We start from the raw sequence: 13238 nt of genomic DNA, 5'->3' as shown, positions 1-13238 counted from the left end.
ACTGACTTTCCTGATTGCTGTTTGGAAGAGTCAGGAGAGCCAGCCAGCAGCCCTGATATGCTGGTTTTAGAGGATACCATAGGCATTAACTCACGGCCCTTGTGCAAGCAACAGTCTGGTTCAGGGTGGACAGGTGGAGAAAGTTGCTGCTCTCAATATGGCCTGTTTTATAGTGGGCAGAGCACAGAACCAAAGTTGAGACCTAGCTTGGATGATAATACACCATATAACCTTAGGCCAGTCATTTAAACTGTCCATCAAACGGGGAGAATACCTACTAAATTGGATGGAGGTCGGGGAGAAGAGAAAAGAGGGCTGCGAGGCTCAAATCTGATGTCTGTTTGAGGGGAGCTGTGAGTGCAAACCAGATGGGAAGAGCTGCCTGCAGTGTGAACATTCTGACCACAGAACGGTTACCAAAGACTCGCTCTTTATTTTGAACGTAAAAAGAAACAATACAGAGCATCATTAGAACCATTCAATTCCGGCATTCCAGAATTGTGCCAAACACCTTATTCCGTACCTTCCACCAATTCCTGTCGATTTCATTAAGTGATTTTCAAGCAATGCCTGGTTCAGAGTCCAAGAAGAGAGGAATTTCCCAGCTGCAACTGAGTAGGAAACATGTGGCAAAGTGAACAGAGTAAGATCGACAGGAGCCCTTAGCATACTTGGCTATTCGTTTCAATCCCAGGAGTTGCAGCTTAGAGGGTACTGAACCCTTGCATTGCACCTCATGCGGCTTAATCCTTAACCTCCTGATACCAACCACTCCTAACACACACAAGTGGTTACAGGGAGTAAAAAAAAAAAAATCATGGGAAAGAGTAACTAAGACACACAGTTTTTCTAGTTAGAGACGAGATTCCCATTGTATAAAAAAAGGGGATTACAAAATTGGCACACTTGGAAGACCTGCTGGGGAACTACTGCCCCAAGGATTTCAGCCTTCAAAAATACAGCAATAACAGAGAGAAAGGGGGATGGAGCACCACCTCCCAAAGGGCTAGTGGCTGTGTGATCTAGTGGCCAACTCCTTTCACTTGGAATGGGAAGGAGATGTGTTATGCTCTGATGGAAGAAGAGGTTACTCACCCTGTGCAGTAACTGTGGTTCTTCGAGATTTGTGCCCATACAGGTGCTCCACCTAGGTGCACATGTGCCCCAGAGGCCTTCGAGATCTTCAGGAGCAGCGTCCATTCAGCCCTTGCATGCACTGTACAAGGTTATCCTTGTGCCCTGCGCCGAGGCTGTAGCAGGCTACATGGGTGAACTGCCCCCTCAGTGCCTTCTGCACCACTGAGTCTCAGAGGAAACTGAAACCAAGGGGAAGGAGGGTTGGTAGTGGAGCACCCACAGGGACACACATCTTGAAGACCCACACAGTTACTACAGAGGGTGAGTAACCTCTTCTTCTTCGAGTAGGGTCTGTATAGGCACTCCACTCTTGGTGACTCCCGAGCAGTATCCCCCCAGGGAGGAGAGAGCTTCGGATTGGAGTCCATCACAGAAGAGAGACCTACATTGCCAACAGCCACGTCTGTGCCTAGAGAAGCTACGTATCGAAGACCATGTGACATCGCTGCATATTTCTGGACAGGGAACATTGTTAAGGAGAGCCATAGATGTAGACTGTGATCTAGTTGAGCGCGCTAAAACGCTGATGGTGGTGGAATGTCAACAGTCTGGTAGCAAGCTATAAAACACCCAGAAATCCATTTAGAGCAGGTCTCTGGGTAGAAATAGCAGAACTTGGTTTCAGTTGCAGACAGGTCAAAAACGGTCTATTGGATTTACAAAATGGCTTAGTTCTGTCCAGATGAAATGATAATGCCCTCCTGACATCTAGAGCATGGAGAGCAGTCCCCAGGTTGGAAGTATGTGGCTTCAGAAAGAAAACTGGTAGGTATATGCTCCGATTCAAGTGAAATTCATGTGTTACTTTAGGAGAAACCTGAGACGTGGCTGTAAGGGCACCTTATCCTTGTGGAATGTTGTGAAAGGAGGGTCAGCCATTAAGGCCCCAAACTCTGACTCTGCAGGCTGAGGTAATAGTAGCTACTAGGAAGGCTGTTTTCCTCAATAAAGTCAATAAGGTGCAGGTCGCCATTGGTTCAAAAGGGAGTTTTGTGAGGCTTTTGGGAACTAGGTTCGGGTCCCTACACAAGACCTGTGGGAAGGTCTTTGCCTGTGGGAAGAAGGTCCTCCCAGGCCTTTCATGAATCTTGTGGGTGTGGAGTGAGCAAACAGAAAAGTCTTTGATCTAAGACTGGACTCCACCCTCTATAATTATTATTATTATTTTTTTAAAATTTAAACAAATACTAATCTAACTACTACGAACAAACTAAACTAGCTAACTAGAGAGAAACTCTGCAACTGCCGAGGTAAGCAAGAGGCGGACATGCTAACTCCATTATGCCGACACAGCTGAGAAGTAACTGAGGAGGCAGTTTGCCTGTGCAGCCTGATATAGTCTCGGTGTGGGGCACAGGGATACCAACGGCGCAAGTGCGGGTTAAAGAGACATTGCTAATGAAAGTCTCCGATCAAAGGAATTTGGGGCCCAGACGCACCCAGAGTGGAGCACCCAGAGGGACACTACTCAGAAAATAAGGTTGACATTAGCTAAGGACATGGGGACCCTTCACTAACGGGCAAGGAGCCCCCCCAGCCAAAATAACCCCGAGTTTCTTTCTGCGGGGAGAAAATGCCAGCATGAAGTGTGTGCTTAGGAGGAGCTGCCATTCCCCGCTTGTTCGTTCCATATTACTGCATTACGAGCCTGATTCCGTTTCCCCCAAATGTAACTGACAGCAACAGAGATGAGGGTTAAACCTGCAAGGAGAGTGAGTGACTTGTGCTTTGGATAACTAATCCCCACTTCCCCCCATGCTAGGAACATTTTAAAAAGAACGGCAATGATGTGAGGAAAGCAAATATTAAAGCAGGAACGGTAAGAGTTGTTTAGTTGCGTGTGGGAAAGAGGACATCAGTGCAAACTCAGTGCCCCACAAGACCAGCAAGTGAGTGCCTCAGTGGTAAGGCAGCGCAGGAGAAGACAACAAACATTCTGTGCTGGTTCTGGAAGAGGAGGACATCCTGCTCTAGCAAATCACCTCCTGTGCTTGCCTCTTTTTGGAGAATATAGATGCAAGTTCTTACACTTTAACATGGGGAACTCATTTGTGCCATGATGGCTACGTGTTCCTCCCCTGCCAGCTTCTTGCGATGTCTGCCTGCAGATGCAGGAGGGGCACTGAAATATGAGGCTCGGCTGCAGGAAAAGCTAGCAATAGGGAAGGCTGCTGAGAAGATTCAGGTCAAGATTTTCCAGCTGTGACTAGTGATTTTGGGTGCCTCCCTTTCGGGATGACCACGAGACACCTTAAAAGGGGCCAAACTACAAAACAATTGTGCTGAGCTCTCACTTTTGAAACGCACGCATCCAAAATAGTCACGTGAAAAATCTTAGCCTAAGTCCCTTTTAGGGAAAGAGCCTTGTGCCAGTACTGGAAAAAATCGAGACAAAAGTAACTGAGCATCTCAAATAAATGCAGTTTGCAGTGGTTACAATACAACGGCGTTAAAGACTTCACTAGCTCAGCTGTGAAATGAAGTCATGTTAATAACAAGGAGGTTAGATCCTGCAGCACTCCTGGAGGGTACGCACGAATGGACTACTAATCATAGAAAAGATCTAGAATATAATGAAAGTCTAGATGGTTAATTGTGCTCATCGATCGTTGGTTCTTTATTCCTAAAGCATAATGGAGAAGGATGGAGCGTTGACAGTAACTCAATTTCCCATCTTTGTTGATTTTAGCCAAACACTGGATGTGATATCAGCGTACTTCTTTTGTACACAATGTCTGACTTTTATTGCTTAAAAACACCAGCTGTGCTAGAAGACAGAGCTGCCCGGATAACTGAGAGCAGCTCCTTAGGAGCTATGCCAGGGGATTGTGAAAGACCAGAGCTGGGCTTTCATACTATAGCACCTATGAATATGCCTCAAACCCCCTGGAGAGATCTGCCCATGTAGTGCCCAGCAATGGAGAGGACCTATTGAAAAGACAGGGATCACTGCAGGTATAAAGAGACAGAGACCTGTTTAAAACAAAAAACTCCCCCCTATGATGGCCTGATTTTGCACCCACACTGAGTCACAATGTGGCTGCTGTCGATCATGGACATTGCTAATGGACACTAATCTGCTGCCAAATTAGAGATCGCAGAGATTTGTGTTAGGTGACTGCAAGGAAACAAAATGGAAATGAACCTACTTTGAGTATAGGTAACAGCTGGTTCCCACATCATTTCCAGCCAACGGCCAGTTGACCATACACCTGAAAAGATCTGGTGGTCTCCATCCTCTTCCTAAAAGGACAGGTGTTCCTCTGATGAACACATCACCACCGCCATGACCGGTAACTGGTGCCTTGCTGGTGGTCTCAGCAGAGAGGCCAAGGAGACTGAACTCTCCACTCAGGGAGAGTAGTGCTCCCTGTGGGTCAGGGTAGAGGCACAGTGGGAGGGGCTGTGGTGGGAAGGAAGATCTGCGCTGTGAAGTACTTGGTCTGAGCATTCAGCCTCTAGGGTTGCCAAGGTAGCACTTGTCACCAGAATAAAGACCAACTTTAAAAAAAAAAAATTTAAGAAAATGGTTTAAAAAAATTGTCTCAAACAGACAGTCCATACACGCTGTATTCTGGAGTGAACTGCAAACCCCTGAAAATAGGGGAAAAGAGGGCACCCTGACAAGCATAAACCCACCCTTGACCATTGCATCTTCACCAAATAAGTACTAGAGCACCCCGTACGGCTGTTTCCTTCCCAGCGCTGGAGACAGGAACCAAACCCTGGGGGGAAGGGGAGGGAGAAGAGAGAGAACAGGTCAGCTAATTTTATAAAAGGCAAAATATTTCTCCCAAGCCCCACCCACCACAATAACCCCCCCTCCCAACAATGTTAACACACAAAGAAAGTTCCTAAAAAACAAGACAAAAGGATTTAACAGTGAATCTTGTCCGAAGGCTGCAGAACAGTTTGCGTGTCAGAAGAAAACATCCCCACAGTAAGTGTCCCTGGAAGAAGAGCTCTGTGCTGGTACACATGGCCTGTGTGCTCAGTACTTAGCATGTGGAGAGGAGAAGCTCTAGGTCCTGGCTTAGATCAGAGAGAAAGATACTGTCCGTTGGGCATTTGTGTGTGTCACACACCTCTGTCTCAGGCCAACTGCCCAAATCTCTCCCAAAACATGCGTAGTCTCATTCTCACACTCAGTCCATCTCCATAGACATTAGCCGGCGTCGCTCCCGTCTGGTTTCTTGTACTTCCTTCTTGCAACACCAGCGGGAACTGCAGTAGCCAATGAGGCAGGATAAGAGTCCGATGATGGTGGCCAGACCAATGCCTATCAACAGTGGATATTTCAAAGCGTTCAGCACTAGGAAGGGTAGAGAAAAAAAAAAGCCAAAGAAAAGTTATTAAATACAGTGTATAGAGAAATGCCAAACACGTTTGCTCTGTCTAAGAAAGGGAAAATACACATCAGCCAGGGACAGATGAAACCATTGGAAAGAAAGAAATTCTAGTTCCCCCTTCCCATTTTGAAGGTTCTGAAAAAATTCAGCTCTCACCTCCCTCCCCCTCCCCCATTTTGCTTCCATAATTCTCAAGACCATATGGAAACAAAGAGGACAGGATGCAAAATGTCATAAGAGAATGTCTCATTGTGAGATTCCCAGCTCCAATCTGACAGACTCCAAAGGTTAATCTAGTCCTGAGGAGCATTCATATTTTGGGTGCTTAACCAAAGCAGATACATCCACCAACAATTTAAACAAAGCCGAATGGAAACCTTTCCTTTTACAACCCAGCTTCCAAGTGACGCGTCAAGGATTCTGACTTTTTGAAGGACTGAATAAGTAGATTTAGAGCTCGTTAGGAAGCAAATTCATTCTAGTCACCTAGAAGTTTCCAGTCAAGTCCATATTTAGGTGCCCAAAGAAGTGGTCTGCTTTTCAGAAGTGCTGAGCACCCTGCAGTTCAGTGAAATGGACGGTCTGGAATGAGGACCCATTCAGGGGATTTGGTAAATCAACCCAAGAGGCACACTGCTCCAGGAGGCTCATGCAGAGTCCGACTCAACTGAAGCTCTCTCTATGGCTCATATTGACAAGCAATATTAACTGTTGGATTAGCTCCACCAGGGACAGGAGTGGAGCATTAGAAACTGACATTCTGTCCCCAAGGTAACTCACTATCTGCACAGAGAGCAGAACAAAGACTAATGCTTCATTTCATCTTCTTTGGGGCTCTCAGTGAGGCCATTCCTTGAATTTCTGGGAAGTACTTTGGTAAGTGCTTTGCCTGAAATGCCTCCTAGATTATCACTAATCACAGTTTAACTATCTGCTGGATGCATGCACCTAATGTTAAGTACATGCAGCAGCTAACAAAATTAGTTTCTCATACTTCAAGAAATTCAAGGGTTGTGTTCAACTTGCAGAAAGGGCTGAAACGTAGGTCAAGAACCATGAGCACAGGGAGCAGTGTATCTTGTGTTTACAACAGGGGATTAGGAGTCAGACTCCTGGGTTCTGTTATTTATTTTCATACTAATTGCATGACAATCCACCGTGCCTCAGGTCCTGTCTGAGAAATGCAGCTAAGGCCTGGTCTACACTACAAAGTTAAGGCAACTTACGTCAACCTTTGTTGACAAGAGATGCCACCTCTCCTAATGGCGTTGCACCATGGTCTACACACTGTGATGAATACGAGCGCAGACACTGTGTGACCTGTATCAACCCTAACAATCCTCCAGTAGCTGTCCCACAATGCCAGACAGCGACTGCTCTGGACGCAGTTGTGAACTCCACTGCCCAGATGCTAGAAGCCACCCACTTCCATTTAAAACCCACACATACTTTTGGAATGCCTTTTCCTGATTGTTCAGCTTGACAAGTGCACCCAGCAGCTCTCCACTATTGTGTGCAACTGCCCAACCAACCATACCAGCTACACGCTATAGACATGCTCCTGCCTGGAGGAGACAGGAGGTATTGGATCTCCTGGGCCTCTGGGGAGAAGAGGCTGTGCAGACACAGCTATGGACCAGTCGTAGAAACATAGACCTATATGAAAACATTGCACAGGGGATGCAGGCGAAGGGGTATGACAGGGATCAGCAGCAATGCCACATGAAAATGAAGGAACTGTGGTAGGCATATCATGAGGCCAGGGAGGCCAACCGTCTGTCTAGTGCTGAGCCACAGACCTGCCACTTTTACAATGAGCTGCAGGCCATACTTGGGCCCTGCAGATCACCATGGATGCCCAGACAGAGACCCTTGCCTAGAACAATGAGAAGAAGGGAGATGCAGCAGGAGATCCTGCTATGCCACGAGCCAGGAACTTGGAGACTCCATCACCATCTAGCCAGTACCGCCAGCCAAGCACAAATGAGCCTGATCCAGTAGAACGAATCTCAGGGTGAATGTGGGCATGCATTCTCCCTTCACGTGCTTAGATGTGGAGAGGGCACCTGGCCCAATCAGAGGTTAGCAGGACTCAGGTATCTACGCTTCACTGTTTTACTCAACAAGAAGAGGTAAAGGTACAACACACAGAGGTAGTGTTTTCTGCTTTTCAGTCTCCTATAGAGGTAGGCAGTGTGGGGCATGCATGACATGGAGCACTTTGTTAATGTGCACAGGGATGTCCCTTGTATCCTCCTGAGAGATCTTGATGAAACTTCCATGGAGGTACTCTTCAAACCTCTCCCGAACGTTTTTAGGGATGGCTGCCTTATTTCTGCCTCCATGGTAGGACACTTTCCCCACGTCACTCCATGATGACTTTGGCAGGCACCATTGCAGTAAACAGGCTAATGGCAAATGGGCCCAGATGGCTTCAGGACACCAGCATCCGCAGTGTTCTCTGGGCCTTTGTGACCCTCAAGAGCAAGGTATCAGCTAAAATCATTGCTGCCCATGGTAAATAGTGCCAGTACTCAGTGCCATTGCCCTGTACTCATGCCCATGGAAATAAGTGCTGACATTTTTTGATTGACACAACCAAACAATTCCCTCCTGATTCACCACCTTTCCCCTAATGGCCATAGTGACTGTGGCTGCTGCTGGAGACTGGTGCTGTGCAGAGGCACTCCAGAGGGTCAATAAGCAGGTCTTGTTTAAAACGTGTAGGGGAATAAGGGAAGGGAATTCTGAGATCTTCTGCTTTCTGTTGTGACTGTAAGTATGATACATCTGTCTGTTTTATCTGTAGCTGCTGCCACTGCGGCCTTGAAGGGTGCCCCCTCTACACCCATCCCCGGATGAGGAAGAGAAAGAAGAGGACTAAGGAGGACATGTTCACCGAGATAATGAAAGTCAGTGGTGCATCAGATGGTGAACAGAGAGCCAGGAGGGTGAGCACAGCAGACAGCCTGGAGAAGGAAGGAACGGGCAGGAGAAAGACACAAGAGTACCAGCAGGAAAAGGAGAGGAAGATGCACCAGGACATAATGCAGTTTCTCAGGCAGCAAATACAAATGCTGCAGACTCTTGTTGATCTACAGCTCCAACAGTCACGGGCTCATCTCCCCTTACGGTCAATGGAGACTTCCACTTCAGCAGCTCCCTACATTCCATCGTGCATCAGGGGCCACATCCCTATCACCCCACACCAAGGGACAGTAAGGAAAACCACAGCTTCACATACACTGACCTGTGAGAGCCAGCGCTGGTGCATGTTTGGCAGAAATGGACTGGCATGGACATGAATGTTTTCCACCATTCTAATTTTAAAGTTCTGTTCTGTTAATTTACAATTACAATTTTGCACTATCTTGGTTTTTCTTTGCACATCAATGTTTGGCACTGGTTTTGGTATGCAATACATTTTTATTTTTTGGACATAAATTTATCTTTACTACTTCATCACATTCTGCGGTATGTCTGTGCTTTGAGTGCCACTAGATCACTCATAAGAGATCAGAGCCACAGAATTTATAGATTAAGTGAAAAACCCAGTGTAATAATTATACATGCACAGTGAGCACCACACAATTCACTGGTTTGTTAAAAGATGAACATAAATGTCCACCAAGCACTACACAATTCTTGACAGCCGCCAAAAGGTCAGGGCCAGGTAGAGCACAGCCTACTACACCACACTGCAATGGCTGATGGTTAAAATGCTCTTTCAAGGCGTCCCTCAGCTGCACAGCTCCACACTGAGCTCTTCTAACGATGCTTGTGTCTGGCTGTTCAAAGTCAGCCAACAGCTGCTCCACCTCCATCCTACATCCCAGCAGCAACTTTTCCTTCTTTGCCTCGTAGATATTATGTGGTGCACAGCAGGAAGCTATAACAATTGAGATGTTTTTCTCACAGAGCTCTAATCTAGTGAGTAAACACCGCCGACAACCCTTCCATCTGCCAAAAGCACATTCAGCTGTCATTCTGCACCTGCTGAGCCAGTAATTGAATCTTTCCTTGGGGCTGTCAAAGTGGACAGTGTACGGCTTCATAAATCAGGGGAGCAAAGGGTAGGCGAGGTCCCCCAATATCACTACTGGCATTTCAGCATTGCCAAATAGTAATCCACCTGTCTGGAAAAAGTGTCCCTGCTGCAGATTTCTGAACAACTCTGTGTTCTTAAAGATGGAAGCACCATATATGTTCCCTGACCAGCCCACATTGATCTCAGTGAAGCATCTCCGGTGATTCACTAATGCTTGCATAACCATAGAAAAGTAGCCAAGAAGGGCTGGGGCCAAAATAGGGATATGCATACCACAGCTCTCGAAACCCACAGCTGAAAATCCATCCATGTTGTCCTGCACATTGCCCAGAGTCACAGCCCTGTGTACCAGGATACAGTTAATGGTCCTACACACTTGCATGAAAGCAGCACCCCCACTGTGGATTTTCCAATTCCCAAATCATTTCCCACTAACTAGCAGCAACCTGGCATTGCAAGTTTCCACAGGGCTATCATCACTCACTTCTCAACCGTCAATGCAGCTCTGATTCTCGTGTCCCTGCATTGGACTGCGGGTGCAAGCTCGGAATGTAGCCTTTCCCACCCGAAAGTTCTGCAGCCACCACTCATCATCCCAAACCTTCATTACGACGTGATCCCACTAGTCAGTGCTCGGCTTTCAGGCCAGAAGCGGCACTCCACTGGCTGCAGCTGCTCTGTGAATGCCATCAACCACCTTGAACTTTTTTTTTTTTTTTTTTTTTTTTTGCTGTGTTCCCTAGTAATCTGTCCTTGAAGAAATCATCACATCCCCTGTTGTTGCAGTACTTCCTGCAGCTCTGCAAATACCGGAGCATTGTTCTCCGAGTTTGTAATGTTCAGGACAATAGTTCACATCTGTGCAGGCTCCATGCTTCTGTCGGAGATGGTGGACACTGACAAGTGTGGGTTTGTAGGGTTTTTTTTAAAAAGGCACAAAAACGTTACAGGATAGAAATGGCATTATGGGATGAGAAAGTTGCCTGATGGGAACCTGACCCCTTGGCTCCACCTTCCCCGTGATTTGTGTGCGTGTTGCAAAAATTTCCAAAAGGGTATTGCACCAGAGGGCAGTGCATGGCGCACTGGGATACGTACCCATGGTGCACTGCATTTTACACTGACACAAGCTCTCCTGGTGTGTACATGCAGCACCAACACAAGCAGTCATGTTCGCACAAGCGATGTACTAACTGCGGTGGCTTTACACTGATAGACCTTGCATTTACCAAAGTCTGTAATATAGATATGGCTTAATACTTCCCTTGTGTGGTCAGCATCAGGGTTAGTTTACAATGTAAATCATGTTGAGAGTCTTGATTAATAGATGTGCAAAGTATCAGGCCACTCAATGGGTTGGGAAAGGGGAAAGCTTTGCTTTTGTAAGCATGATACACTGCTGGGCACATTGTATGATCAGGAATTAAAAGTTTAACATGCAATGGCAAATGCAAAGTTTAACTGCAGATAGACCTAGCACTTTTCATATTTAGAGGCAATTGCAGAGTACTTAAAAAGCTTTTCTAGTTCTATGTCAATACACATCAGGCCAATAGCATTACATGTGTTTTTATTGTCAATATGGGGCAAAGCGTCATCACTGCTATTCCTGAGCCCCAGCGTCCCCACTGGCAGAATACAGCAGGTGTACAGACAGGCTATGAAGTACCCTGCACAGTCCCCTTCTGCAGAAAGGAGGAAGCTACAACGCAGGGGCCTCCAACATGCGGGGGTAGGGGTAGAATGGGGAATAGTTGGTACCTGAGGGCTCCAACAGGGATGTGGCAAGTACATTCCCCAGTCTCAACAAGGAAAGTCTCTAAAATCCTTACCATCCATTTTCACAGATATGAATATGGGCTTGGATTTGATCTCCGGTTCCCGCTGCCAGACACCTGTGGCTGATCGTACCCAAGGGGTTACTGAGCAGTAATGGTTGCCGAAATCCTGGTCCTCCGAGCCATGCACCCGCAGCCGGAACTCCATGGGGCTGATCCTCTCCAGGCTGACGTCGCTGCTCCAGTTCCTCCTGGGCTGGGTCACGATCCCTTTCCGATCCAAGGAAGCCAGCAGGACAGGGGCTCTGTCCAGTGCAAAGGAATGCACAGCAAACCAGGAGACGTCGAAGGACATATCATCTGAATTTAAAGACAAACAGAATTTGGCAAGGACAGCCAGCTCTGAAGGATATTTACAGTGTCACTTAGTCAGCAAATGGGCGCAGTCTGGTGTCTCTGAACATAAAGGAGCACTATACTCAAATGACTCAAAATACAGCATAGTTTTTTTTTTCCTGGTACATTCTGCTCTTTGACAACTCAGCTTTCCAGCACAAACAGGGTAAATCACATAAGGACTACAGTGCAGGTGGTATCATGAACGTATGAACTCTGAGGCAGTTAACCTCATTTCTGAATTGACCAGACACACAAGGAAGATGATGATTGCAGGAAACGAAGTAGGCTGGGATCAATATTTGGCATCAATCCTTGGAATTCTATCTATCTAATTATGACAGGGAGTTTATGGGAGTCGTGGGCACTTGTAAAGCAGAGGCAGCAGAAAGGGAAGAGTCAGGGCTAGGACACTTAGTGGGGTGGTTGGGGCTTTTTTTCAGGGATGGTAGCAAGGGATTTTTAGCTCCTGGGAAGGGCTGTCAGTGGGACCACAGGAAGGGTAGTGAGAGGGTTACTGCAGGGGAACAGAACTGATGGAAGAGTCAGAGTGGGGTGCTCTAGTAGAGGGCAGCACATGAGTGTTTAGCAGCTGAAGAGGAATGGGATTAAGGTATTATCAAAACACAGGTTTAGCAACTAGGGGAGAGTGGGTAAATCGTGCAGGTACTTGTGGGGAGAGTAAGTGTGCCATGAAGTTGGGCTGGGGTACAACGGTAGGAAGGCTATGGATAGCTGGGCGAGGGACAGAGTTACTTACTGGGGGGAGCAGCAGATCTTCTATTTTTGTCTTTTTCCTGCTATTTTAGGCTGAAATCTCAAATTTAATTTCATAGGTGAGTCTTTGCTAAGCAAGCCTAGAAGCTGGGTAAGACATTTGTAACTCCCACATGGTTAAACTAAAGCACAAGGGCTGAAGAGCAGAATGCTAGAAGTTTGCTAGTGGGTAATAGTTTCCAAGCAATGTCCCTGACCTTGTCTAGTCCCTCGTGCTTGCAGAGAAGTCTCTCCTCTAAAAAGACAAGCTCCCAGCTGTAGTTAGTAAAAAGGCAGGCCTCCAGGTACTAAAGTGATGCACATGCTAGAATTGCTCATAAAACACCACACACAATGACATCACTAAATATTTGCCTTCACATCCTGCCCATGAAACAGCCCACCCTTCTGCCAAAGTTTTACTTTAGTTATGTGTCAGAAGGGGCTATGCCTTGCACACATGGCACTTGCAAGGAGATAATCTACCAAGTGTCTTGGTAGTGACTGCCACCTCTAAGGCCGGCTGACAGGCAGTCAGAGTCCATCAGTACAACCGTCCCTTTCCGTGCTCATACAAGATCATATTGATCCATTTAGCAGATCTGCACTTTTAACCCTATTAGGCTGGCAGCTGAGGATGCAGTTTAATCACTGCAACATCCTCTATGTTAATGCCCCAGTGCACCGCACAGCAGGTTAGAAAACCAGCATGGATGCTATTACATAGGAATAATATACAGAAAGCTGCTAAAAAAAGAGAGCGTAAAAAACTAT

The 13238-nt window shown here is 46.7% G+C and overlaps 1 protein-coding gene across 1 annotated transcript in view; it reads right to left on the bottom strand.

Moving 5' to 3' along the window:
- Window positions 1-413: 413 nt before the first annotated feature.
- PTGFRN (prostaglandin F2 receptor inhibitor) overlaps window positions 414-13238 on the bottom strand; it is a 101256-nt gene continuing 88431 nt past the window's right edge. The window contains exons 8-9 of the mRNA XM_045002008.1: window positions 11367-11672; window positions 414-5449 (exon numbers count right to left, since the gene is read on the bottom strand). Coding sequence (XP_044857943.1) covers window positions 5283-5449; window positions 11367-11672 — 473 coding nt within the window. The 3' untranslated portion in view covers window positions 414-5282. The remainder of the gene's footprint in view (window positions 5450-11366; window positions 11673-13238) is intronic.

The sequence above is a fragment of the Mauremys mutica genome, chromosome 1 (assembly GCF_020497125.1).
Source record: "Mauremys mutica isolate MM-2020 ecotype Southern chromosome 1, ASM2049712v1, whole genome shotgun sequence".
Taxonomy (NCBI): Eukaryota; Metazoa; Chordata; order Testudines; family Geoemydidae; genus Mauremys; species Mauremys mutica.
The sequence above is the reverse complement of the archived record's forward strand: the minus strand, read 5'-3'. Positions and strand labels throughout refer to the sequence as shown.